This window comes from Oryctolagus cuniculus, chromosome 3 (assembly GCF_051225735.1).
Source record: "Oryctolagus cuniculus isolate XC-2025 breed Fujian yellow rabbit chromosome 3, ASM5122573v1, whole genome shotgun sequence".
In the NCBI taxonomy this organism is placed as follows: domain Eukaryota; kingdom Metazoa; phylum Chordata; class Mammalia; order Lagomorpha; family Leporidae; genus Oryctolagus; species Oryctolagus cuniculus.
This window is the reverse complement of record NC_142869.1, coordinates 117,540,567-117,565,917: the sequence shown is the minus strand read 5'-3', so window position 1 is coordinate 117,565,917 and position 25,351 is coordinate 117,540,567. Positions and strand designations below refer to the sequence as shown.

General features: G+C 37.5%; 1 protein-coding gene across 8 annotated transcripts in view; it reads right to left on the bottom strand.

The window, feature by feature from the left end:
* PTPN4 (protein tyrosine phosphatase non-receptor type 4) overlaps positions 1–25,351 on the bottom strand; it is a 190,873-nt gene that overhangs the window by 87,756 nt on the left and 77,766 nt on the right. For 4 of the 8 annotated variants that reach the window (XM_051848751.3, XM_017342790.4, XM_089329337.1 and 1 more), the window contains exons 4-9: positions 15,848–15,890; positions 15,671–15,770; positions 12,002–12,046; positions 11,710–11,762; positions 10,842–10,962; positions 4,987–5,074 (exon numbers count right to left, since the gene is read on the bottom strand). In XM_051848751.3, coding sequence (XP_051704711.3) covers positions 4,987–5,074; positions 10,842–10,962; positions 11,710–11,762; positions 12,002–12,046; positions 15,671–15,770; positions 15,848–15,890 — 450 coding nt within the window. The remainder of the gene's footprint in view (positions 1–4,986; positions 5,075–10,841; positions 10,963–11,709; positions 11,763–12,001; positions 12,047–15,670; positions 15,771–15,847; positions 15,891–25,351) is intronic. The other 4 variants (XM_051848752.3, XM_002712375.6, XM_089329340.1 and 1 more) reach the window with 2 other exon arrangements.

Below are 25,351 nucleotides of genomic sequence, written 5' to 3'. Positions count from 1 at the left end.
ATATGGAATGCCAGCGCTGCAGGTGGCAGCTTAATCTACTACACCACAAAACCAACTGATCAAAAGTATATTTCTTACTGTCTAACTATTTGGATAATATTTTCTTTGTTACCTTGTTATTGTTTTTACAGCACTGTGGTCAAAAATTATGTTCTTGGCTGGCGCCGCGGCTCACTAGGCTAATCCTCCGCCTTGCGGTGCCGGCACACTGGGTTCTAGTCCCAGTCGGGGCGCCGGATTCTGTCCCGGTTGCCCCTCTTCCAGGCCAGCTCTCTGCTGTGGCCAGGGAGTGCAGTGGAGGATGGCCCAAGTGCTTGGGCCCTGCACCCCATGGGAGACCAGGAAAAGCACCTGGCTCCTGCCATCGGATCAGCGCGGTGTGCCGGCCGCAGCGTGCCGGTCGCGGCGGCCATTGGAGGGTGAACCAACAGCAAAGGAAGACCTTTCTCTCTCCCTCTCTCTCTCACTGTCCACTCTTCCTGTCCAAAAAAAAAAAAAAAAAAAAAAAAAAATTATGTTCTTGGCATTTGAAAAGAATGTATAGTCTGAAGTTGTTGGCTACAGCATTCTCTATAGACTGATTAAGTCAAGATTGTTAATGCACTGTTAATATTTTTTATATCTTTTATATATTGCTGATTTTCTATCTGTTTTATCAGTGACCGAATAAGGGACCTCAGAATCTACCTCTTTTCTTCAGTTCTATGAAAGACACTGTTGAGAGAATAAGAGGGACACTAATGATTGGGAAAAAACATCTGCAAATCACATATTCAACAAAACTGTATCTAGAACATAAAAACCTAAAATTCAACGTTAAGAGATCAACTTAAAAATGGGAATAAAGGAGCTGGTGCTGTAGCTCAGCGGGTTAAAGCACCTGCAGTGCCGACATATCACACAGGCACCAGTTCATTTCCTGGCTGTTCCACTTCCCATCCAGCTCTCTGCTGATGTGCCTGGGAAAGCAGCAAAGATAGCCCAAGGGCTTGGGCCCCTACCACTCATGTGGGAGACCCAGAAGAAGTTCCTGGCTCTTGGCTTCAGCCTGGCCCACCCTGGTCATTGCAGCCATTTGGGAAGTGAACCAGTGGATGAAAGATCGATCTCTCTCTCTCTCTCTCTCTCCATAACTCTGCCTTTCAAATAAATAAATAAATTTTTTTTAAAAAAGGGAAAAAAAACAGCAAAGAAACTTTATCAAAGACATGATGTTGAACACCATTAATCATTACTAAGGAAATGTGATGAGATACAACATATCTATAAAAAAGCTTAAAAAACAAAATAAATGTGCTGGAAAGAATGTGAATCAATTGGAACTTGTCAATCGACATGGCTGGTGGAGAAACAAAGTGGTATAGTCAACTCTAGAAAACAGCTTGGCAGTTTCTTTTTAAAGATTTATTTACTTATTCATTTGAAAGGTGGTGGGGAGGGGGACAGGGATTCACTGATTAATTTCCAATCTCTAGTTCACCCCTCTGAATGATTGCAACAGCCTAGGCTGGGCCAGGTAGAAGTCAGGAGCCAGGAACTGCATCTGTGTCTCCCATGTGGGTGGCAGAGACTCAAGTACTCAAGGCATTACTTGCAGCTTCCCAGGCAATATCATCAGGGAGCTGGATGGCAGCAGGGTAGCTGAGACTCAAACTGGCACCCTCATGTGGGATGGGATGTTGGGCATCCCATGTGGTGGCTTAGCCAGCTGTGCCACAGCTCCCAGGATAGTTTTGCAATTTTATCTACAGTTAAACACACAAGAGTCTTTACCATATGACCCAGCAATCCCACTCTGTAAGATTCACCCCAAAGAAATGGAAACTACAATTCACACAAAAACCCACATATAGCAGCTCTTTAAATTAAATAAAACACAAACAAACATACAAATACTATCACAAAACTAGAAACAACCCAGATGTCCTTCAATGGCGAATGGATAAATCATATTATACCCACACAAAGGACAATTACTCAGCAATAGAAAGCAATGAACTATTGAAAACATACACGATGTTGGACAATCTCAAAAGTAGTGTAAATAAAAGCCAGTCTCAAAAGGTGACACAGTGTAAGATTCCATTAATATGACATTTCAGAAAAGACAGAAGTGCAGGTTCTGAGGAAAGAATGGCAGCTGTCAGACATTAGGGTTTCAACTTACAAAGGCACAGCACAAGCGTGCATTTTCTGAGGGGATAGAATCACTCTGCATTCTGATTGTGGAAGAAGTCATACAAATTTATTCATGTGTTAAAACTAGCAGAACTGGACCTTACCCCCATTCCACAATCCATTCACTATGTACTGCTTTAAAAATAACATATCCCTTTGCTCCTTCCCCTCAAATCTTTTTTCTTTTTCCCTCCATCTTGAAATTGTCATTCACTTTTAATCTTTTGTTTACTATTCCTTATTCCTCTATTATATAATCTTCTAGTCCTACTAGATGCTTCATTTTTTCAAATATGTCACATTTTCTCTTGATCTCAAATCTTCATTCATGTTGATGGTTCTACAGTGAAAATGATTCTGTTGACTAATTCTTATTTATTCTTCTGTATTCATAAATATATTAATTCCTCTAAGAAGCTTTTCTAACCCTTTGCTCTTAAGCTGGATTTGATATTCCTGCCATATGGTCCCATAGTATTCTTTTTTTCCTCTTACTATTTTCATGTGTTTGATTGTCAATTTGTGTTCCCCTTCTTTCTCCGTCACTATCCTGTGACCTCCTCCACGAGGGCAGGTGTTTTGTTCATGAGGTAATCCTTAGTGCCAACCAACCCTGTGCAAGTATATAAAAGATCCACTGCATTGACTGTTCTAAGACGTAATTGTATTTGAGTTTGTGATGAATAATTTCTCTGATTTGTTTCAATCTACATTCTAAAGGCAGAGAGAAAACATCTTGCTTGTAAAAATAAAATATTTCAAATATGCTTTTGCTTGTGATATTCAACTGAAACTCAAATGTTCTCTTACATTTGTCCTTCATCTACCACATACCTTTTTGTTCTTAATGTCACAAAATGTCTCTTCAGGTTCACTGAGTATTTGTGTATTCTCATCTTAAGCCCTCAATGTCCAATGTAAGAAAAGTGTCCTTCCTTAGCCTTTTTCTGTTTGTGTACAAAATATGTTTCTAAATAACTCCGACCATTTAAAATTTAAATTCCTTTAGTCTGGTACTCTATATTTGGGGCTAAGAAACAGCTTTACAATCTAATAATGTAAACAAACTAAAAACTACCTCAACCAAATTAATAGTATGGTAATTAGATATGAGAACTAGTCCTGTCTTTTAAATTTAAAAAAAAGGAAGTCCAACGCTTTTTATATTTCATTGAAAGCAGTCTCTATAAATATAAACTTATGTTTAGAAAACTGCTAAGAAGTAAAATCACTATTTTGGGTGTTTGTTTTATTTTTAATCATAATTTACATATATAAAGTTCCATCAGTAGTAAATTCTATTAGAATAAAGAACAAAATCTAGTTGTAATAATAGTCTCAACTACATTACATTGTGTAGAATTGTGTTCAAAAGTAATGGACCCAAAAAGAAAGCAAAAGTTCAAGTTCCCCACATATTTCATTTATTTATTTTTATTTCTTCTTGATTTAGATTTGAAAGGGAGAGGGATAGAGAGAGCAAGAGAGAGCACTCTTCCATGCATAGGTTCACTCTCCAAATGCCTTTAACAGCCAGAGCTGGGCCAGGCTGAAGCCAAAAGCCCAGAAGTCAACCTAGGTCTCCCATGTGGGTGGCAGGGAGTCAAATACTTGAGGCATCATCTGCTGCCTTCAGAGTGTGTATCAACAGGAAGCTTGATCAGAAGCAGAGGAGTTCGTCCTCAGATCAGGCACGCTAATATGGGATACAGGTATCCCCAGAGCAGTGTCTTAAGAGCTACAACCAATGTATACACATTATAAATGGAACTGGACAGAATTCCAAGGCACAAACATACAGAATTGTAAGACATAATCATTTGAGGAAAGCAAGTCATCTAGTCTTTTTACACAGAGATTGACATAAACTTTATAAAACAGAAGAATAAAACTCCTCTCATGGTCATATAAAGCCCCAAGGGATAAAACCATTACATGGAGTAGAAATTTGAGGATATCTTGATTGTCTGAACATTAAAATAAATTCAAAATAGCTACCTAAGGAATAGCTTAGCCCTTAGTTCCCTTTTCAGAATGATATCCTTATTAGGCTCAACAATCTGACCCACAGGAATAAAGTCTATAGCTAACTCAATCAAAGCTTATCTGTAATCCCACTTTTCACTGGTAATAGAGACAGGCTGTACTCCAGGTACTCTTGAAGTATAATCTCTTGATAAAGAACTCACTAAAAGGAATATAGGTGAAGAGAGATACAAGTGAATAGCCACTCACAAATGTGCTGATGGATAGAGGATAACAATCTCCAAAGGGAGCAAAGTTTGACACAGGAAAAAGTTTAGAGTATTGTACAGGAAAAGCCAGTGATAACAAATTCCATTTTAATAAAGGGATGGGTAGAAACAAACCCAAAATATGGTAATATGCTCCATTTTGTGCTTTATAGATATAAATTACCACGATGCCACTAAATGATGAGAGCATCTTTTATAACCATGATTATCAAAGAATTACACAAAACTGCTTTTCCTATAATTCAACCATTATTTTGTAAACTATTATAAAGGCATTGTTTCTCATGATGTGCAAAAATTATCTTTAGAACATAAAACACTTCCTTGAAGAAAAAGAATACAAAGAATCTATTTTAACCATCCTTCTCATCAAGTACTGCATCATAAGTTACTGTGTAAATACTACATTCAGAGAAACTTCTTAGTGCAGCTCTGTAGGTAGCAGCCACAAACTACTCAACTTGCTGTGTGATCTATCAAGGAATTACAGAAACTACCCTAAGCAAGAGGACCTAAGCCAACAGCAACATCAAAGTAAGTTTTGTTCACTTACCCTTGCATAGTGGAATTCAACTCCATAGAGTTCTAAGGTACGTGCTGTGTTTAGATAATTAAATTCTGCTTCTGCAGGACTTAAGCCTCTGTAAAGAAATCATTAGGGTAAAAATTAGATCAATCATAACTATGGTCAAATTTTTAAAATGGCATTTACCTGAAAAAATTTGAGCAGTCTAATTAAATCTTTTACAAAACACATATAAAAATTCAACTCTGTAACAGTAACACCTAACTTCTCTGGAGGGCACATTTTCAGTTACTCAAATTATTACTTTCCAAAAGTACAATAATACAGTAAGTTTCAAAAGAAATGTTCGCTGCTCTCATGGCTATAACAAAGCCACTCACTTTAAGATATAACTTAAAAGCAGTTATATCTCAAAATTTGGTTCATATCCAGACTTGCATTTAAATTTTACTGTGTTCTTCTAAAGCAAGAAGATTCTGAGGCAACCACCAGATCAGCCCTTCTCAGAGTGCGGTACAAAGACAGGTATTGATTCACAAGTATAGGAACTTATAGGATCAAAATATTTTATAAGAACCCAATAGAGTAATTTCACTTTTCAGATTCATTTATTTATTTGAGAGGCAGAATTACAGACAAAGAGGACAGAGAGAGAGAACTTCCATCTGCTAGTTCACTGCCCAAACGGCTGCAATGGCAGGAGCTGGGCTGATTGAAGCCAGGAGCCAAGAGTTTCTTCCAGGTCTCCCACATAGGTACAGGGAACCAAGCACTTGGGCCATTCCCTGTTGCTTTCCTAGGCCATTAGCAGGGAGCTGAATTGGAAGTGGAGCAGCTGGGATTAGAACTGGCACCTATATCAGAAGTGGGCATGGCAGGCAGAGGCTTAACCTATTGTACCACAGCACGGCCCCTGGAATAATGTTTTATCTACTGAATCCAACTGTAAGAATACTGGACTAGGTCTTCTGTTTGTGTTTTATTTCTCCATTTTATTTTAGTAGTAATTCACTTTTATTTTACTTCCCAATATCTTATAAAAATAGAAGGATGACATACTGGGGAAGAACTGGTCTTCAAAAAGTTTCTGAAGTACAGTGTCACGAGGTCTGAGAAAGAAGAGATGAGGTCCAAACTGTTCATGTTTAACAAGAGTCCCAAGTGACTCTTAATAACCCAAGTTTGAGGCCGGCGCCACGGCTCACTAGGCTAATCCTCCACTTTGCGGCGCCAGCACACGGGGTTCTAGTCCCAGTCAGGGCACCGGATTCTGTCCCGGTTGCCCCTCTTCCAGGCCAGCTCTCTGCTGTGGCCAGGGAGTGCAGTGGAGGATGGCCCAAGTGCGTGGGCCCTGCACCCCATGGGAGACCAGGAAAAGCAACTGGCTTCTGCCATCAGATCAGCACGGTGCGCCGACCGCAGCATGCCGGCCGCGGCGGCCATTGGAGGGTGAACCAATGGCAAAAGGAAGACCTTTCTCTCTGTCTCTCTCTCTCACTGTCCACTCTTCCTGTCAAAAAAAAAAAAAAAAAAAAAAAAAAGAAGAAGAAGAAAAGAAAAATAACCCAAGTTTGAGAATCATGCTCTAAATGTAAAGCCTTTAAAAATAGATGTATTTCTATTTTATATACAGTTCTAGAGCAAAGAAAGACAGTAAATTACAAAAGCAAAAACAACCTTCAAAAGGGAGCCAGCAAGTTCAAATGCATAATCATAAATTAACTCCTTCCAAAAATCAGATGCATTTCCCTTTTCTATAAATCAACTATGCTAAATACAAGGTTCCTTCAGTTATACTGGATATTTAAAGATCTGACAAATCTATTTTTAAAATCAAATAGAGAGGCCGGTGCTGTGGCTTAGTGGGTAAAGTCCCTGCTTGCAGAGCCAGCATCCCATACGGGCACCAGTTCAAGTCTCAGCTGCTCCACTTCCAATCTAGCTCTCTGCTATGGCCTGGGAAGGCAGTGGAAGATGGTCCAAGTCCTTGCGCCTCTGCACCCATGTGGGAGACACAGAAAAAGCACCAGGCTCCTGTCTTTGGATTGGCGCAACTCTGGCCGTTGCGGCCATCTGGGGAATGAACCCAGCAGATGGAACCCCCCCACCATGTGTGTAATCTGTTTTTAAAATAAAATAAATAATTTTTTTTTAAAAGAGGGGGTCAGTGCTGTGGTGTAGTGGGCTAAGCCTCCACCTGCGACGTCAGCATCCCATATGGCTGCCAGTTGTGTCCTGGCTGCTTCTCTTCTAATCCAGCTCTCTGCTTTGGCCTGGAAAAGCAGTAGAAGATGGCCCAAGTCCTTGGGCCCCTGCACCCACATGGGAGACCTGGAAGAAGCTCCTGGCTTCTGATCTGCTCTGCTCCAGCCATTGTAGCCATTTGGGGAGTGAACCAGCATATGGAAGACCTTTCTCTCTGTCTCTCCCTCTCTCTGCAACTCTACCTTTCAAATAAATAAGTAAAAATTAAAAAAAATAGAAATATATAGTTAGTATCTTGTTAAATGCACAAATCTTTTCCTTACATAGATTTTTCATTACTGGTATTTTTTTTTTTATTTTTTATTTTTTTGACAGGCAGAGTGGACAGTGAGACAGAGAGACAGAGAGAAAGGTCTTCCTTTGCCGTTGGTTCACCCTCCAATGGCCGCTGCGGCTGGCGCACTGCAGCCGGCGCACCGCGCTGATCCGATGGCAGGAGCCAGGAGCCAGGTGCTTTTCCTGGTCTCCCATGGGGTGCAGGGCCCAAGCACCTGGGCCATCCTCCACTGCACTCCCTGGCCACAGCAGAGAGCTGGCCTGGAAGAGGGGCAACCGGGACAGAATCCGGCGCCCCAACCAGGACTAGAACCTGGTGTGCCGGCGCCGCTAGGCGGAGGATTAGCCTAGTGAGCCACGGCGCCAGCCAATTACTGGTATATTTTTAAAATCTGGTTTATTCCCAAACCTTTTGATTCTAGTATGCTGTATGTATGTAAAATTTTAATTATAAATGAGATTTTATAGCCCCCTTGTAGTAGGCCAGTCTTATTAAAATTCTTAGTCATTAGTTTATTTTAGATCAGGAGTCAGCATAGCTGTCACTGAAAGACTTAGTAAACATTTCAAGATTTCAATCCATATGGTCTCCGTGGCACACTATGAAAGCAGTCACAAACACATAAAAACAAATGAGGGTTATCTGTGTTCCAAATAGTGTTTGTTTATGGACACTGAAATTCATAAAATTTCACATGCCACAAAATTTTTTCTTTTTTTCCAAGCATTTAAAATGTACAAATCATTCAAGTGCATGGACTCTACAAGCATACATAATGGGTTATAGTTTACTAATTTGTTTTAGATAAATGGGCCATTACCAAAAGAGATTTCTTAATAATAAGAGCTGACCATTCTTCAGTATCTTCTATGTCCTGAGCACTGCTCTAAGAACTTTGTGTATTTAAACTCACTTACAACTTACAATAATTCTAGAGATAGATACTTTTACTATCTTTGGTTTATATATAAGGAAACAGATACATAAAGCAATTTAGCCAAGGCAGTAAGGTAGTAACCAATCTTTTTTTGTTGTTTTAAAGATTTATTTATTTATTTATTTGAAAGTCAGAGTTACACAGAGAGAGAAAGAGAGGCAGAGACAAAGAGAGAGGTCTTCTATGCGCTGGTTCACTCCCTAGATGGCCGCAACAGCTAGAGCTGCGCTAATCTGAAGCCAGGACTTCCACGCAGGTGTCTCATGCGGGTACAGGGGCCCAAGGACTTGGGCCATCTTTTACTGCTTTCCCAGGTCACAGCAGAGAGCTGGATTGGAAGGGAAGCAGCCGGGACACAAACCGGTGCCCATATGGGATGCCGGAACTGCAGGCAGGGGCTTTACCCGCTATTCCACAGCACAGGCCCCAGTAACCAATATTATCAGATTCCAAAACAAGCAGTCTGGCTCTCTAGTTAAAACTCTTAGCCAATATGCAACACTGCTTAAGTCCTCCACAAAATTTTTTTTTTTTTTTAAGATTTATTTATTTATGTACTTGAAACGCAGAGCAAGAGAGAGAGAAAGAGGGAGAGCACTTCCATCTGCTGGTTTACTCTCCAAACAGCTACAACATAGCTGTCCAGGACAAAGCCAGGAACCAAGAACTCCATCTGGGTCTTGTACATGGCTGGCAGGGACCTAAGCACTTGGGTCATCTGCTGCTGCCTTCACAGGCACATCAGCAGGGAGCTGGATCAGAAGCACAACAGCTAGAAACTAAATCAGCACTCTGAAATGGGATGCTGGTGACAGTTCAGCCTACAGCACCATAGCACTAGCCCTACTCCATGATTATTCTAACTTATTTGTAAAAGCAAAACTTAATTACACATCATTAAACAATGTAGATATTACTTTCTATTCAAAATAAATCTCTTCTTGAAATAGTACGTCACAGAAAATTACACTCACACAAAAAAATTTTGAAAATTGTTATGAATGAAAAAAATGCTGTTTTTCACTCTGGCCTCGGAATCAACCCTTAGGGCATTCAGATCTGGCGGAAGAGCCCATGAGAGTATTTTAGGCATGGAAAGCCAAAACACTCTGGCAAAAAGCAAACAAACAAACAAACAAAACCTAAATGAAAGATCTCTGTGAGATCCCAGTGGAAAGAACAGGCCATCAAAGAAGGAGGTACCTTTCTCTGAAGGGAGGAGAGAACTTCCACTTTCACTATGACCTTGTCTAAATAAGATTGGAGTTGGCGAACTCAAAAGACTTCCATAGCCTTGGCAGCTCATGACAAGAGCCTAGGGAGATTACTAACGCCATAAACAAAAGTGTCAAATTGTTAAAGTCAACAACAGGAGTCACTGTGCACTTACTCCTCATGTAGGATCTCTGTCCTTAATGTGTTGTACATTGTGAATTAATGCTATAACTAGTACTCTAAAAGTACTTTATACTTTGTGTTTCTGTGTGGGTGCAAACTGTTGAAATCTTTACTTAATATACACTAAACTGATCTTCTGTATATAAACAGAATTGAAAATGAATCTTGATGTGAATGGAATGGGAGAGGGAGCAGGAGATGGGAGGGTAGCGGGTGGGAGGGAAGTTGGGGGGGAGGAAAGCCACTGTAATCCAAAAGCTGTACTTTGGAAATTTATATTTATTAAATAAAAGTTAAAAAAAATGCTGTTTTTAAAGAAACTTTTGTTAGTATTACATAACATTTATTTTCTCCTCTGAGATCATCACCAAGCAGAACGAACTCCTGTCACATAGCTAAAAGCTGAGAAAGAATTACTATGTAGACAGATCTATCTACTGTGAATTATCTATTAAAATGTTCACACAATTGCTTCATACCATAGCAAATATTTACTTTTATATAGCTCTATTGTTCTTAACAGAAATGAAGACAAACATATATATTCATAAAATAAGCAATATATATACATACTTACAAATTTTTATTTGAAAAAATAAGAATTTTTCTGCTGGTTCATTCCTCAGATCCCTGCGATTGTTGGGGCTGCATTGGGGCTGCTGCAGGGAGCTGGGAACTCAATCTAGGTCTCCCATGGTTGTGGCAGGAGCCCAATTATTTGAACCATCAATGCTATCTCCTAGGGTCTGCATTTGCAGGAAGCTGGAGTTGGGAATCAAGCCCAGACACTCTGATATGGGATGCGGGCACCTTAATCACAAGACTAATGCCCACTCCAATATATTTAATGGGAATTACCAACATTTCTTCACAATTGTTTTATTTTTTATAACAATAACTGTTCTATATTAAGTAAATATAGCAATGAAATCAGGTGTATTTTAAAACAGAAAGCATGCTAGTAAGTAGTTTGCCAAATAAGCAAGAAAGTAAATAAATCCTTACATATGTTGCTGATGCAATTTTGCAATTTCCTTTTCAAAATCTTGAGGTTGATTAGGAATGAAAGAATAATCTGAGAGGTAGCCTGGCAAGTTCTCTGACTGATTGTAGTCTCCAAGTTCAGCTAATAATGGGAAGAAAATATTCATACTTTAATAAATAAGTTTGTCTATTATTATTATAGCCAAATCAGCAGTGTCATTGATTCCTTTTCATTTTTGGAAGTAAAATATACTTCTAAAGTAACCACATAAGCAAACTGAAACAACATTCTTCTAGGTTTCAAATAATCTATCTATCTTTCTTTCTTTCTTTCTTTCTTTCTTTCTTTCTTTCTTTTTTTTATTTTTTTCTGGACAGGCAGAGTGCAGAGTGAGAGATAGCGACAGAGAGAAAGGTCTTCCTTTTCGTTGGTTCACCCCCCAATGGCCGCCACTGCGGCCAGCTCACCGTGCTGATCCAAAGCCAGGAGCCAGGTGCTTCTCCTGGTCTCCCATGCAGGTGCAGGGCTCAAGCACTTGGGCCATCCTCCACTGCACTCCCTGGCCACAGCAGAGAGCTGGCCTGGAAGAGGGGCAACCGGGACAGAATCCGGTGCCCCAACCGGGACTAGAACCTGGTGTGACAGCGCCGCAGGTGGAGGATTAACCTATTGAGCTGCGGCGCCAGCCGGTTTCAAATAATTTCAGAGACAATTTTTCATTTTAAGAATCAAAGCAATTACTAATCAGGCATTTCATTATATTTCCTCTGCAGTTACTATCTTCTGTATAGTAACATGTTTGAAGTACTCCCACATGAAAGACAATCTACGACCAATGCAGAGTACAAAATAATATGCCATGTGACCTAAATGTGGGCTGATACTTACACTGAACAGCAAATGAAGCTAAGAGGGCAGCAGTATTATAAGGACAGGGTAATCTGATAAAACAAAAGAGAAAATATGTAATTCAAGGTTAAACAATAATTTCAAAAGTACTCAATATATATTATAGTATCTTACTTGAAGTTTCTATATTATTTAAATGATTAAGAAATTAACTTATCTGATGACAGGAATTCACACATGTAACTATTTTCATGGCAATTATATAAACTACTTAAACAATGCAGAATTAGACATATTTAAGTCCATTACAGAAAAATTTTAAATGGCCCACCTTCCAGTAAGAATGTCTTGTTTAATTTGCAAAAAATACTGGTACCTTAAAAAAAAAGATGACATTTATTAGAATTATAACAACTTCAGTTATAAGAAAATGTACCCTTATATTAATATCTAAATATTTACCTTTATAATGTATACCTTGGCAGATGTAAAGATATTTTAAGAGTAAGTTTTCATAAATTCATGAATCCAAATCTCTAAAGTTATTTGATGAATCAAAATTTGAACTTCAAATGTCTTATTTCCATTAGCTTTCACTATAAAACTGCTCAAGAATGAAAGACTTGCATAATCAAGGGAGAGGATTAGGAATACACATTTTGAGGATATGGAAAAGTTAAGTGCCAGAAATACAGGAAAGATGACACAGCAAGACACTAAAACCTAATAAAGAAAATATTTTTTACTGAAGTAAGAAGCTAGTTCTAAGGACAGGCTTTGTGTTGAATATTTTAGCATTAGGCTTGTTGTAGAGTAGTAGCTGTCCACCTCCATTTGCACCCAAGTTTGCTTTCATTAGAAAAAAAAATCAAGTTCCTTTCTCTACCATTGCTTATTACTATAATTGTCAAATACCCAGTGTCCTTTAAAACCAGCAAAAACTTAAGTATTCCACAACAAGACTATCATCTCTGCCAGTGGGTAAGCCCTTCATTTAGAATGATCAAAATGCCTGGGCAAAAATCACCTTTGCTATATAATGTTCACAGAAGACCATATTTTGTAGTTTTAAATGGTCAAAGAGAGAGTTTTCAAACTTTTGTTTTACCCTATTAAAACAAAAGTACTACATATTCCAAGAATCAAAAGCCATTAAAAATTGCAATAAGGCTGATTAAAGTCATTAAAAAAATCTTTGACAATCCGCAAATTACCAAAGAATGTACTTTAGGTTTTTAGAAAACCACCTATTTCATTATTTAAAAAAAGAAAGGAAAAAGACAAGATATGCATATTTTGTTTCATACATTATGAAGTATATAAATTCCCTGTTAAGATTAATGCTTCATTTTATAAATTCATAAATTCATCTTATAAATATTACTGACTTAATCCAAGATAGCATATTTCTATCAGCTCTACTTGGTTTCATCATTAAAAGTTAAAGTTTCCTGATAGTAAACAATTTTATAGTCAGGATTTAAAGGTCATTTATGTCTTTGTCATTAATACTATAACTCCTATACAAATAATACCCATACTTATGTACTTATATATTTATTTAAATAAGCAGGAGTGTTAGAATGGAAACCAGAATTCAAGTTCTAGGCTAACTAGCCTCCTGTGCTACTCGGTAAATTACTTAAATTTTGGCTGGGCCTCAATTTCTAAATTTGCAAAAAGGAAGTAATAACACTTACCTAGGATATATAGCTCAGGAATTGGGGAAACCCAACTATAATGATGCCAGCACTTGCTAATACTAACTGACATTTAACCTGATGGGAGCACATGGACTCCACTATTTTTTCTTATTAATTCAAAACGAAATCTCAAAGTAAGGAGACACAGATTTTTTATATTCTATGGGTCTAAACCAGTCCTGAAAATGTGGCTGAGAGTGTCTTGTTACTAATCATGACCATCCCGTTAAGGATACCCAAGTACTAAAGCTTAAACCTCGTCTGTGTATCAGAACCACCTGGGGAAGTTGTACATGCGTAACTCAGGTCCCATGCGAGACCTACTGAAACAGAATCTAGGAGTGCAGCCAAAACATCAGCATAGTTTAAAGCTCCCCCAAGTGATTCTAACTTGTAATCAGGGTAGAGAATCATAAAAACTAGCCATTTACTCCTTTTACCAAATAGCACATCCTATAACACTTCATGATAAATAGTTTTTAAAATAAAGCATTATCACTAGTGAAAACAAACATAATCTTCTAGACCAATGAACTGAACAAAATTCCTCAACTGCCATCCAACTTGATTTCACTTTCTTCTAGTCCTGGAAGTCATTTTTACTTAATTATTGTGAGACATAAAAAATCTTTGTTTTTAACAGGCTATAAAAGAACCAACACATTCAAGATCCATGCAGAAATTCAGTTTTCTGAGTGAAGTAAATTACGAACCTGGCTATATAACTGATAACTGCTACGTTAAGAAATTTTTCATAAATATTAAGCACACAGAAATACAATTTAAGCTATCTGTATTTTAATTAAATATTTCTTATACATTTAAAATCTGATTCCATAAAACATATGTACTATGGCAGATACTGATACTTCATTTGTAATCACATGTACTATAAATAACAAAATGCACATAATATTGTTTTACTATTCATAGTTTTCATTAATTCATACTAGTAGCATTGGAGTACATGAAAAATTAGGGGAAGTTTTAGAGTACTGAGAATTATTTAATAAGAGATATCATTACTTTATCTATTGTGGTTTTATCTAACAACAATAGAACCAAAACCTGAAGGATTAAAGGTTATTGGAAGATATTCGTATAACACAACTCTCAAAAATAAATTAGCTTAGATGCTACCATTACTTTCAAATATAAGGGCTACCTAACCCAGAGCCTATAATCCTGAGTTCTCCCATTACAAGAGTGATACCCTTTCCTCCTCAACACACGAAAAAGACCCTCAAGAATTTCAACATCATTTTTCTTACTTGGTTTACTGTTGAAAACTCTACAGCTACTTAAGATCTGGCAGTTGCAGATAAATATCTTTAATTATTCTTTTGTTTCTCCACTCCAACACAGTATGCTAATAAATAATCAATTCATTGAAAACTAACATACTATGTGTCTATAGGTGGATGTGGGTACAAATTTTTAATTTGGCACTTGTCATTTAGATAATTCTGAATGTAGTCAATGACCTGTATTTTTATATCTGAGAATTTTACAGAAGGTATAGAATGCTTACATTTTATTCTGATATTTTATTTTTAAATTAACTACTATTTCTATCATTCAGGTTATCATTCAGGTTATTTTAACGACAGTTACCACACTGACGGTATTTCTATCTATTTCTACCCTGAGCATTCACCTAACACTCAAGAAAACTACCAAAATGTTTATCTGGGTCATTCTTGAGCACACTTTGTCAAGTGTAAGTGACAACAAAATAACACAGTAGCATAAGCTCAGACTTCAAATGGGCAGTGAAGTGGGCATGTAAAGCCTGGAACGTGCTACAGCACTCCCTGCAACATCCTCTGGAAATTCCATTACATTTTCTTTAAAATCAAAGATTAAAAACACCAAGGGAAATAAAAAGGTACCTATGGACTGTTATGCCTGCACATTATATTATTATATATTTTATAAATGTTATGTTGTCTTCAATGAAAATATACAAAGAACATGCTTTTACAAAAAAATTTTTTCTTCACTGTGTAGGTCTGTTGGATACAAATTCAGCGTCATGTGTTTACTCAGTCACAGTAGTGTTTGTATGGCTCAGGAGGCTGCTTGTGGCTAGATGGGGTGGCCCTGAGCCCCTAAAGGCGGCTTAGTCATCCAAAAGTGAAGGAAATAATAATCTTAGAATATCCATAACTTATTCTTTGTGCTGGCTGGGAAGCTCAGAATTACAGTGTGGTAATCTATTTTTGCCTAACCCAATTCAAAATTTCATATTTGAATTCTGACAATATTTTCAAGAAAAATATGCTCCATAAACCCACCTTGTATATTCTTCTTGTAACTTGTTGGGGTCACTTACAAAAAATTTGACTCTAAAGTTCAAACTGTAAGGAGATCCTCCTAGAATTAATAAAAGTAGTTCTAATTAATCAGATTACATTAATCTTTTATGTTTATAATGTATACTTTTAAAACATTAAGTAAATATATATGCTCACTCTTTAGCTGCTTCCTTATTGGTTTGTTTGGATCCAGCCACCTCTGAAAAATAAATAAATAAATCTGATAGCTTTTTTCCATAAAGAATTAATATATCAATTCTTGTAAATGTGTTCCATTTGAAGATTAGTGCCAAGAATTGCATTTCTGAAAAGGTTTAGAATGGAAAAAATCCATTACATTACAGACAAAATTTTTCATATCAAATTTAACACAGAATTTATGCTAGAAATTACTGAAAGTATGTGCGGTAGCTTTAAGAGTTGAATTTCCTATCAAATTATACAATGTAATAACTGCTATTTCAGAAGTAAAGATGCTTACAATAATTGTAGCAATCTGAAGTGATTTTCATTGTATTTTAGCTGACAAGATTTAAAATTTTTTCTTTACCATTCATGAAATTAAATTTGGGGTTTTATACTCTCATTTATACAAAATTTAACTACAGAAGTTGAAAATTTACTCTTAGTAAATATTTTATTATAACTTCTACCCTATTCTTTAAAACATTACAACACCCCCCCTCCCAAAAAAAAATTTACTAATTTTGTAAGAGATAATGTTTAGTTTTTGGAAGGAACACTTTTTGTACGTGAGAATTTTAAGTACTCTCAATACTTCTGAATGCCACTTAAACTCTACTTCTGGAAAATTATAGATGAATTCAGCAAATATTTCAAATGCTAATACATTTTCAGTTTAAAAAATTAGAATATAAGGTATAATATATGGTAGTATTTTTAAAGAAACACACAAATAGAAGTCTATGCATCATTATTTATAAACTTAATTCTTACTACCCAATATTTCAATCCATGCAAACAAAGCATCATGGATTTTAATAACAAATGGCTGGACAAAATCCATGAGTCTTTTCTCTCCATTATCCTTAACATCCAACACATTACATTCATTTGATTCTACCTTCAAACTATGCCTAGAATTTATCAATCCTTCTCCATCTACTTGGTCACATTCTTTATTTCTGGTCTACACTCTGGTCATAGCCTCTTAACTATTTCCTCAGCTTCTTTTGTAACCATTTTCCTCTTCACCCTGCTTCTAGAAGCCAGAATGGTTTTTTTAGAAAACAAACATGATTGTGTCACTCCTTGATAATTCCTTCACATGTGGTGGTTTCTCAGTGCAAGGTCCAAAGGCTTTACCATCCATGACTTGCATGCCTTCTTATGTCTTCTACCTCAACAGCTCCAGACACAGTGGCCTTCTACCTCTCAAAGATGCCACTTTAGGGCCTTCGATTTCAAGCTTCCCTTTCATAGAATCTCCTTTTGCTTTCCTTCCTAGGGCTGGTTTCTCTTCATTATCTACAAGTCTCAGCTTAAATCCTGCCTCCTCAGAAACTTTCATTTACCACACTACCAATACGTCACATGGCTCCATTATTCAATTATCGTCTAATAAGTAAACAAGGAACAGTACATTTATTTTATAACATTTTCTCAATTATTTTAACTTTTCATTACTTGTCTCCACTAAATTATAGACTTCATGAAGTAAGGGATAAAATCTGTTTCAGTCAAGACAGGCTAGTCAGAACCTACTATAGGGCTTGGTGTACAATATATATTAAAAATATTTATGGGAGGGCTGGCATTGGAACACAGCAGGTTAAGCTGCTGCCTGTGGTATCAGCATCCCATATCAAAGTGCTGGTTCCTCCATTTCTGATCCAGTTATCTGTTAATATGCTTGTGAAAGCAACAGAAAATGGCCCAAGCGCCTGGGACCCTGCCACACATGTGGGAGACCCAGATGGAATTCTGGGCTCCTGGCTTCAGCCTGGTCCAAGCCTGGTTGTTGTGGCCATTTGTGGATTGAACCAGTGGATGGATGATCTCTTTCTCTCTTAGTCTCTCCCTTTCTCTGTCATTCTGCCTTTCAAATAAATAAAACTTTCAAATATATATACATATATTTATTTATTGAAGGGCCAACCAAACCTGCTGAATAACTCAACACCTGGAAGTGGGGAGTATCTATTTTCTTTGCCAATGATCAGCTGGTTTTCAGTATAATTTAACATATTTTGTTTATCTTATCTATCCACCTATCTATCTTCTCAACCATTTATCTATTAATCTAATGATTTTTTCTTCATATTTTTTAGAAAATACCATACAGCACATTTACTAAATTAACTAAAAATGTGAGAACAATTACTCCATTCAAAGCCTGCCTTCTCTGTTCAGTTCTTCAAAATATTCTGAGCTCAGGGGTTGGTGTGCCTTGGCATTTGGGATGCCTGTGTCCCTCATGAGAGTGCCTGGTTTGGCCGGCGCCGCGGCTCACTAGGCTAATCCTCCGCCTTGCGGCGCCGGCACACCGGGTTCTAGTCCTGGTCGGGGCACCGGATTCTGTCCCGGTTGCCCCTCTTCCAGGCCAGCTCTCTGCTGTGGCCAGGGAGTGCAGAGGAGGATGGCCCAAGTGCTTGGGCCCTGCACCTGCATGGGAGACCAGGATAAGCACCTGGCTCCTGGCTCCTGACATCGGATCAATGCAGTGCGCCGGCCGCGGCGGCCATTGGAGGGTGAACCAACGGCAAAGGAAGACCTTTCTCTCTGTCTCTCTCTCTCACTGTCCACTCTGCCTGTCAAAAAAAAAAAAAAAAAAAAAAAAAGAGAGAGTGCCTGGTTTGATACCTGGCACTGCAACTAACTCCAGCTTCTTGTTAATGCAGACCTGGGGACCCAGTGATAACTCAAGCGGCAGATCTGGAATGAATTCCTTGTTTCTGACTACAGTCCCATACAGGGTCCGACAGGCATTTGAAGAACGAACCAGCAGGTGGGAGGGTTCTCTCTCTTGCTCTGTCTGCCTCAAATACTTAAAAACTTTTAAAACACAGAAGCTAATATTTTGAGATCAGAAATGCTATCATATTTAGGTTCACGAACAGATGTTTTAAACTGACACACCTTGGAATACAATGATAAGCACTGGGAAACTTTGACAGCACTTATTTATAATGACAATGATATAGATTCTTGGTTTAAATCATGAAGGTGGAACAATGCTACAGTACACTACTGGACTGTAAAAATGGTACTCACAGTAATACACATCACAATAAGCTGGGAAAAAACATGGAAAAAATTCTACACATCAATAAGAAAAAGACGAACATTAATACAAAAACAGGCAGTGTGGAGACAGCATTGTGGCACAGAGGGTTAGATCACTTCCTACAATGCCAGAATCCCTTGAGTGCTGGTTCAAGTCCCGATTGCCTTATTTCTGATTGAGCTCCCTGCTAACACACCTGAGAAGGCAGTGGAAATGGCCCGAGTGCTTGGATCCCTTCTACCATGGGAGACCTCAAAGGAGTTCCTGGATGCTGGTGTTGGCCTGGCCCAGCACTGGTCCTTGTCACTATTTGGGGAATGAACCAGCAGATGGAAGAACTCTCTCTCTATAGTTCTGCCTTTCAAATAAATAAATGAATTTTTAAAAAGAAAAAGAGGCAGTGGATAAGAATAGGAATTCAGACAATGAGATAGGAATGGCCTTGTTTATGAAAAAATATTCAATCTTGATCATAATTAGAGAAATACAAATTAAATCTATACTAACTTATTCCTTCTCAACAGACTATTAGGAAGGACTAGAATTTTTTATGACATCTCACAACAGCAAGAATATGAGAAAACAGGAACCCTCATGCAAAGCTTGTGAAAGTACAAATTGTGCTATTTCAATGGAAGACAACCTGGCAGTATTTATAAAAATATACAATGCATAGGCTCATAGATCCACAATATATTCTATATATACACATATTGGATTTGTATGTATGTATACACACACACACACACACACACACTGTATCTCCATGTGAAACAAGACCTTTACTTTACACTTTACACACACATAAATCTACTCAAAATGGATCCGAAGACCTATATCTACAGTCCAATACTATCAAATTATTAGAGAACATTGGGGAAACTGCAAGACATTGGTATAAGCAAAGACTTCTTGGAAAAGACCCCAGACTCACAGGCAATCAAAGCCAAAATTGACAAATGGGATTACATCAAGCTAAAAAGCTTCTGCACTGCAAAGAAACACTCAGCAAAGTGAAGAGGCAACTGACAGAATGGAAGAAAATATTGCAAACTATGCAACTGATAAAGGGTTAACATTCAGAATCTATAAAGAGCTCAAGAAATTCAACAACAACAAAACAAACAATCCAGTTAAGAAATGGGCAAAGGCCTTGAACAGGTACTTTTCAAGAAAGGAAAGCCAAATTACCAACAGACACTTGAAAAAATGCTCAGGACCACTAGCCATCAAGGAAATGCAAATCAAAACCACAATGAGGTTTCACTTCACCCCAGTTAGAATTGCTCTTATACAGAAATCAACAAACAACAAATACTGGCAAGGATGTGTGGAAAAAGATACCTTAATCCACTGTTGATGGAAATGTAAATGTGCGCGGTCACTGTGGAAGACAGTATGTAGATACCTCAGAAATCTGAATATAGTCCTACCATATGATCCAGCAATCCCACTCCTGAGAATTTACCCAAACGAAAAGAAATCAGCATATAAAAGAGTTATCTGTACCCCCATTTTTATAGCAGCTCAATTTACAATAGTGAAGATATGGAATCAACCTAGATGTCTATCAACTGAAGACTGGATAGAGAAATTATGGTATATATACATTGTGGAGTACTACACAACTGTAAAAAAAAAATGAAATTCTGTCTTTTGCGACAAAATGGATGTAACTGGAAACCATTATACTTAGTGAAATAAGTTAATCCCCCAAATATAGATACCATATGTTTTCCCTGACCCATGGTAACTAATAGAGTACCTAAAATGTAATGAATGGAGTGAAATGGACTTTTGAAATTCAATGACTGTTTATAGCCCTTGTCTCTTCTGTTGAGAAATACTGGTTTCTTTTCTTCATACTATTTGTTGAACTCTTTTACATAGTGTTAACTTTATGATCATTAAATAAACTGAACGTAGATCTTTATAAAAAATTAAGAGTGGGAATGGGAAAGCGAGGAAGAAGAAGGGTTGGAATAAGGGTGGGAGGAAGAATAGCATGGGAAGTATCACTATGCTCCTAAACCTGTGTATATGAAATATATGAAACTTGTTAACTTAAATCTAAAATTAAAAAAAAAATTGCTAAATTGAAAAGAAAAATTAGCTGTTTAAAAGTATTGCCTCCTTAGTGGGTATGCAGTAGTATATCATTCCTTTTATTGCTAAATAATGTTCCACCATAAAGATATAGCATTTGAGTTGTTTTATTTCTTAAATACTATGAATAATGCTGCTATAAACATCTGAGCACAAATTTTTATGTATGAACATATATTTTCAAGTCTTAGGTTCTATTTTTGTTTAATTATAACTTGAAAATAAATCTTATAAATCCCCCAGACTATGTAAATAAATGGGCATTGAGATTACATCACAATCTATATTTAGTCATATTTTAATTTTCTATACCAGTAACTGTACCAACTGGGTTACTGTGCTATATCTGAAAAAAGATTCTTAACTGTCTGCAATGCAATATATATGAACATTGAATATATTTAACTTTTAATATCTAATATTAATATCAATAATAAAGGATATTATTTTATCAACTCCATTAATTCATACAGTATTGTCTATTTAGATATAAAGCTCTGTTTCCACTCTTCTCAAAGCCAATTTCTCATTCTTTAACTTGTTCATTATTTTAGGCCTACTGTATATGAGGCAGTGTGCTAGAATCTAGGGTAACAGAAAAGAAAATCAAGACAAAGTTCCCAAAAACAAGCATGTTTAAGTTAGGAAACATATCAGCTCAAAAAAGTATTATCACTGCTTTAGGGATACAGGGAACGAAGTAAATAATACCTGCACAGTAGTGGTGGTCAAAGGGCTTTAGAAAGTGACTTTCACTCAGTTTTTAAAAATGTGAAGGCAGAGGGAGGGGGAAGGTGAAGGATGAGTGGTAAGGAGTGAAGACATGGGTTAAGGTGGAGGTTAGATATTGCAGGAAGAGAATCCATTCACGCACAGAAAGCACAGATCAAGTAACTGCATAACTGATCCGTACAATGCTCCATTTATATCAAGTTTTAGAAATGTTTAGCTGTAATAGTTGCCACTGTTCATCTTAATGGTAGTTAATGGAATATTAACCTGTTTCTCATAACTCAATCCTATTTGTTATAAATCAGAAACTTGGGACAAAGTTTTTCATTTAAGAGAAAGTGATCCCATCTGCTGGTTCACACAATGGCCAGGGGCTGAAGCTATGGATGAGGATCACCATCCAGCTCTTCCACATGGATGCCAGGAATCTAACTAGTTGAGCCATCATGTTTCTTCACAGGGCCAGTATTAGCAGGAAGCTGGAGCCTGGAATTGAACCCCAGCACACTGATGTGGGAATCTTAACTGCTATATTAAGTGCCCACTCCACGAGAAAGTCCAATAGTAACTTAAATTTATTTTTTTAACATTTCATGTATCTGAAAGGAGAGTTATAGGAAGAGAGGGATCTTCCATCTGTTAGTTCACTCCCCAAATGCCTGCAATGGCTGGTGCTGGGCCAGGCTGAGGCAAGGAGCCAGAATCTTCATCTGGGTCTCATTTGTGGGTGCACGGGTCCAAGGACTTGGGCCATATTCCCCTGCTTTCCCAGGCACATTAGCAGCGAGCTGGATCAAAAATAGAACAGCGAGGGCTTGAATCAACATTCATATGGGATGTCGGCATCACAGGCAATTAATCTGCTGTGCCAGAATGTCTGCCTCAGCTTTTGAGATACTTGGGCATCTCACACATAAAGGAATTCTGGAGCCACCAAGAACAGTAAACAAATAATTAGCTCAGAAACACAGCAGAGAGAAAAGATGTGGAAATTTTAGATTTGATTCCAACTTTACCTTTCACTATGTTACCCTAGGTATATAAAATAAAAACAAAAGCAATGCTGAAAAACTAGAAAGACCCAGTAAGTCCTTACCTGAACACTTTCCCACTACTGCTCCCCGTCAAGCTTTCAAGTCTTTCTTCATTTGTACAATCAGGTGACCAAACCAAGGGAGCAGTTGTGAATGAAGGTCAGTATCAGATTCACAGGATCTTTTCCTAGAAGACTTAGGTCTGAATAGACCAATAAACCATGAATCTCTAGGCACAGAGTACTGATAAATTTTTTAAAGTTTCCCACAGGATTTGAAGTAGCCAAATTTGGATGAAAGGTCATTTACCCTTTGTTTTCTTTAACAAAATCATTCTGAAAATACCTAAAAACAGTATCAATGTACAATATTCAGATGATACACATACATACAAACATATACAAACAGCAAAGAACACCAGTCTTTCATCTTGGGTCTCCCAATCCTACCCTCTCTTCCTCAGAGGTTACCACTGTTTACAGTTTCATGTATGCCTTGTAATGCTGTGGGACACAAGCATGTTAAGAATTTTGAAATTATGTGTATGTTTGTGTGTGTGTACACATATATCAGTGTTCTCACTGGACATGGTTTATTTCATTTTTATTATCTTTATTCAGTTTGACTAAGATGTTTTGGGATCTTCCTATGTTAACACAAATACTTCAACCTTTTAAAAAAAGATATGAAAGAGATTGACAAAGAGAGGAGAGGGAGACGCACGTGCACGCACACCCCCCCCCCCCACACACACACGGGGGAAGGGAGTAGAAAGAGAGAAAATCTTAATCTCTGGTTTATTCCCTAATTGCTCACAATAGCTGGAGCTAGGCCAGACCAAAACCAGAAGCTGAGAACTCCACCCAGGAAAATAAGCACTTGAGCCATCATCTGTGGCCCCTCAAGCACATTAGCAGGACTAGAAGCAGAATTGCTGGAACTCAAACAGCATTCAGAAAAGAGATGTGGGCTTCCCAAGAAGGGCCAAATCTGCAGTGCCATAATGCTGCCCCCTTTAACTTTTCTGATAAATGTACAGTTTGCCTTTGTGTGGCAACTTTACTCAACTATTCCCTTATGAATGAATACATCAGTTTTTTCCATTACTACCTCCAATTTCACATGATGCTGCAAGAGAAATTCTTACACACAGGAGAATTTTTTAAATACTGATACACGCTGCCATCTGCCTTCCAAAAGACTTTGTTACTTTACATTCTCACCAAGTGGTCTGAGATTGCATTTTTCCCTGAACCCTTGCCAGAAATAGGTATTGTGAAATCTTGAAGATTTTTGCTAATACAATATGCAAATAACAATGCTATCTCATTGTAATTTTATTTGGCACATTTCTCATTTACTAGTGAGGATGAACATCCTGTCACATGCTTCTCATTAATGCATACTTTTCTGTTCATGGCTTCTCTATTTTCAGTTGAATTACCTTTCATTTATGGTTTATAGAAGCTCTTTTTCATAGTCTAGATTTTATCAATTTGTTATACATGTTATTCAGTATTTCCCTTCAGTTGGAAGCTTGTCTTTCAACTTTCTTTAAGGTATCTCTTATTGTATATTGTAACTGTTATGCACTAAAATCCATCAGCTTTTCCTTTATAAATTTAGGCAACAACAGTTGCCCAGTATGATTGTAACAAAGCAATATTTTTTTAAATTTCCAGACTTTTTATAGTACTGCTTCATATTTAAATTTGCATTGGAATTTGTCTTTACACATGGTATCAATTAGGAATCTAAATGTAATTTTTCCAGTTTCAGTCAAATGTTCAAACAACTTTCCTGACTTAAATGCCACCATTGCAATAAATGACATTTTCTGGGCCGGTGCTGTGGTGTAGTAGGCTAAGCCGCTGTCTGCGGCGCTCACATCCTATACGGACGTCAGTTCTAGTCCTGGCTGCTCCTCTTCTGATCCAGCTCTCTACTATGGCCTGGGATAGCAGTAGAGGATGGCCCAAGTTCTTGGGCTCCTGCACCCACATGGGAGACCTGGAAGAAGCTCCTGGCTCTTGACTTCAGATTGGCCAGCTCTGGCTATTGTGGGCATCTGGCAAGAGAACAAGTGGATGGAAGACCTTTCCATCTCCCCTTTGCTGTAAGTTTACCTTTCAAATAAATATTTATTAAAAATACATAAATTAATGACATTCTCAGATAGGTAAAATTCTATTCTTGGGTTGTTTCTTCTACCCACTGGTTTATGTCCATCTTACTATCAATTATTTTAAGTACTACATTATCGTACTATATTTCTGTATCTATGAAACAAGCTGCTTACATTTTAAATAACTATCTCTAGCAAGATAAACTTGGCAATCATGTCGTCCAATCTACTCACTCCTCCCCCCAAAATAAGTTCAGATTGGAATTAGCAATTGCATTGAATTTACCAGTGGAACTGTAGTACTGAGATGTAACTTTGAGTCATTCTTATCATGAATGTGAAATGTCTCCATTTATTCATGGCTTCTATCACATCTTCCTGTAATTCTATATTTTTTTTCATACTGTTCTTGAAAT